Source organism: Octopus bimaculoides, chromosome 1 (assembly GCF_046866305.1).
Source record: "Octopus bimaculoides isolate indiv1 chromosome 1, ASM4686630v1, whole genome shotgun sequence".
Taxonomy (NCBI): Eukaryota; Metazoa; Mollusca; class Cephalopoda; order Octopoda; family Octopodidae; genus Octopus; species Octopus bimaculoides.
Window position 1 is genome coordinate 105,120,792 of NC_142928.1, and position 1,956 is coordinate 105,122,747.

The 1,956-nt window shown below is 35.8% G+C and overlaps 1 protein-coding gene across 1 annotated transcript; it reads right to left on the reverse strand.

Moving 5' to 3' along the window:
* Positions 1–483: 483 nt before the first annotated feature.
* LOC149137663 (uncharacterized) lies at positions 484–1,349 on the reverse strand. The gene is made up of 2 exons (XM_089349177.1): positions 1,279–1,349; positions 484–1,153 (listed from the first exon to the last, which is right to left on the reverse strand). Exons 1-2 carry the CDS (start codon positions 1,347–1,349, stop codon positions 484–486), a joined length of 741 nt encoding a protein of 246 aa, XP_089205303.1.
* Positions 1,350–1,956: the final 607 nt, after the last annotated feature.

The window sequence follows — 1,956 nt, forward strand, 5'->3', positions numbered from 1 at the left end:
ATAGAGTTAAGTTAAATGCTATGCCACTTCAATACTCAACTATTGAAGAGTACTCGTTAAGAATGCCACTAATTTCTTGAGTCTTTCATTTGCGTCTTGGTATTTTTTGGTGCTCTTGATATTTTGGCAACCTGCTCTTATTTTTGCAATATCAATTTCTTGAAGTCCTGTTCTCTTTTAAGAGTGTCTACGAATTTTCATATTGTGGGATGATGGGATGACACTTGCTGTAAAAAAGCTCTATGTCATCCTTCAAGGGAGTTGTTAGTTCTTGGTAAACCAGCATTGACTCTTTCAAAGCAAGACCACCTAGATATAATGTAGGGCTTCAACTATGATATCTTGAAGGACGACCAATCCACACATCTTCAAAATAATCCAGAATAGGATACACAATTGAAGTATATATATCTTGGAATCTAATAAAGTCTCAAATGATTCAACAACTTTATCTATGGGGACAAAGGCTAGGGCTAACAGCATTCAAATGCTGAAAGCAAACTCGGAATCGGTATCATAATTTACTTTGAGACCAGACTCACAAATTTTTTGATAGAGGCACTGACCCAAGTGAAAAAGACATCCATAATGTAAAGCTGTGTTGAATTCTTTAACAGCTGTTATAGTGGCAAGCTTAAAATCTAACATTATAGTTGTAACTTGTAAATTAAGAACACTTGATGTAATTTTAGCAAACAATTTTCTATAAGTGTCGGCTGTCTTATCTGGAAGTAGGGCATAAACTATTGGAATGATAAAATCATTCTTAATAGCATGTACTGTGTATAATTGTTCAAATAGTTGAGGTACAGTTTTAAATGTTCCATCCACTTGTAAATGTTCACTTGATGCAAGTATTCTCAAATTATTCTGAGTTGTGAAAATGAGCATTCTGTCATGGCCAGGGCCTGAATCATATAGCAAAAATTGCTTCCCTTTATTAGTTTTTGTCTGTTCATCAGTGAAAACAATTTCTCTTCTATGAATAGGATTAGCCAAGCCGGATCTCTCCTTTTGTCTTACATTGTGAATAGTCTTTTTTATAGAACTTATTGCTGGTAAAGCTTGCACTATGTTTTCACTTAACTGCAAGGCAGCAGAAGAAATGATATAATGTGGGGAATCACAGGTTTCTTTAGCCTCTTGTTTTACTCTGTTTCATATAAATATGCACTTTGATATTTACGGAATCACCAGAATGATTATGTTCATTAGAAACTTTAACAGCTTCCCCGTCATTAGTTATTGCACAGCATTTACAATACAATGCAAACTTACTGCACTTCCAATATATTTTGGTTTCCAATTTGCTTATCTTTTACAAATATGAAACCATCAATTTTGAGCATGGGCTTGCCTTTTCCACCATCAATATATCTGGCCAATTTTTAAAGGGTACATAAATTCCAGGTAAATCAGCATGAGCAAAGTATTTTCTGTCTTTCACTTTCTGGTAACGTATCTGTCACTGGCGCATATTCAAATCAGCAAACAAATCAAAGAATCGTCAATTCGAATAATTTTCTATCAATAAATTGCCAATTCGAATAACAATTTTCTGAATAATTGTTTTCGGACAATTTTCATGATACATGAAATTAAGTAAACAAAATTATGCAGTTTCTTGTTGGACTGGACCAATTATATACAGACCCAATTTTGGCAAACAGTGTCACAATGATTCTAGTTGTACAACTGGAACCCACATCGTCGTAACCGACAGAGTGCCATGATAGTGAAAACTAAAACTTTTTTTATTAAATGGTGCTCTTTACATGGGAGCTAGTCAGGCGGCACTGGCATCGGTCATGCTTGAATGGTGCTTTTTATGTGCCACTGACATGGGGTGCCAGTCAGGCGGCACTGGCATCAGGCATGCTTGAACGGTGCTTTTTACATGTCACTGGTACAGGTGCCAGTCAGGCACCACTGGCATCAGCCACAACTATGATTTGA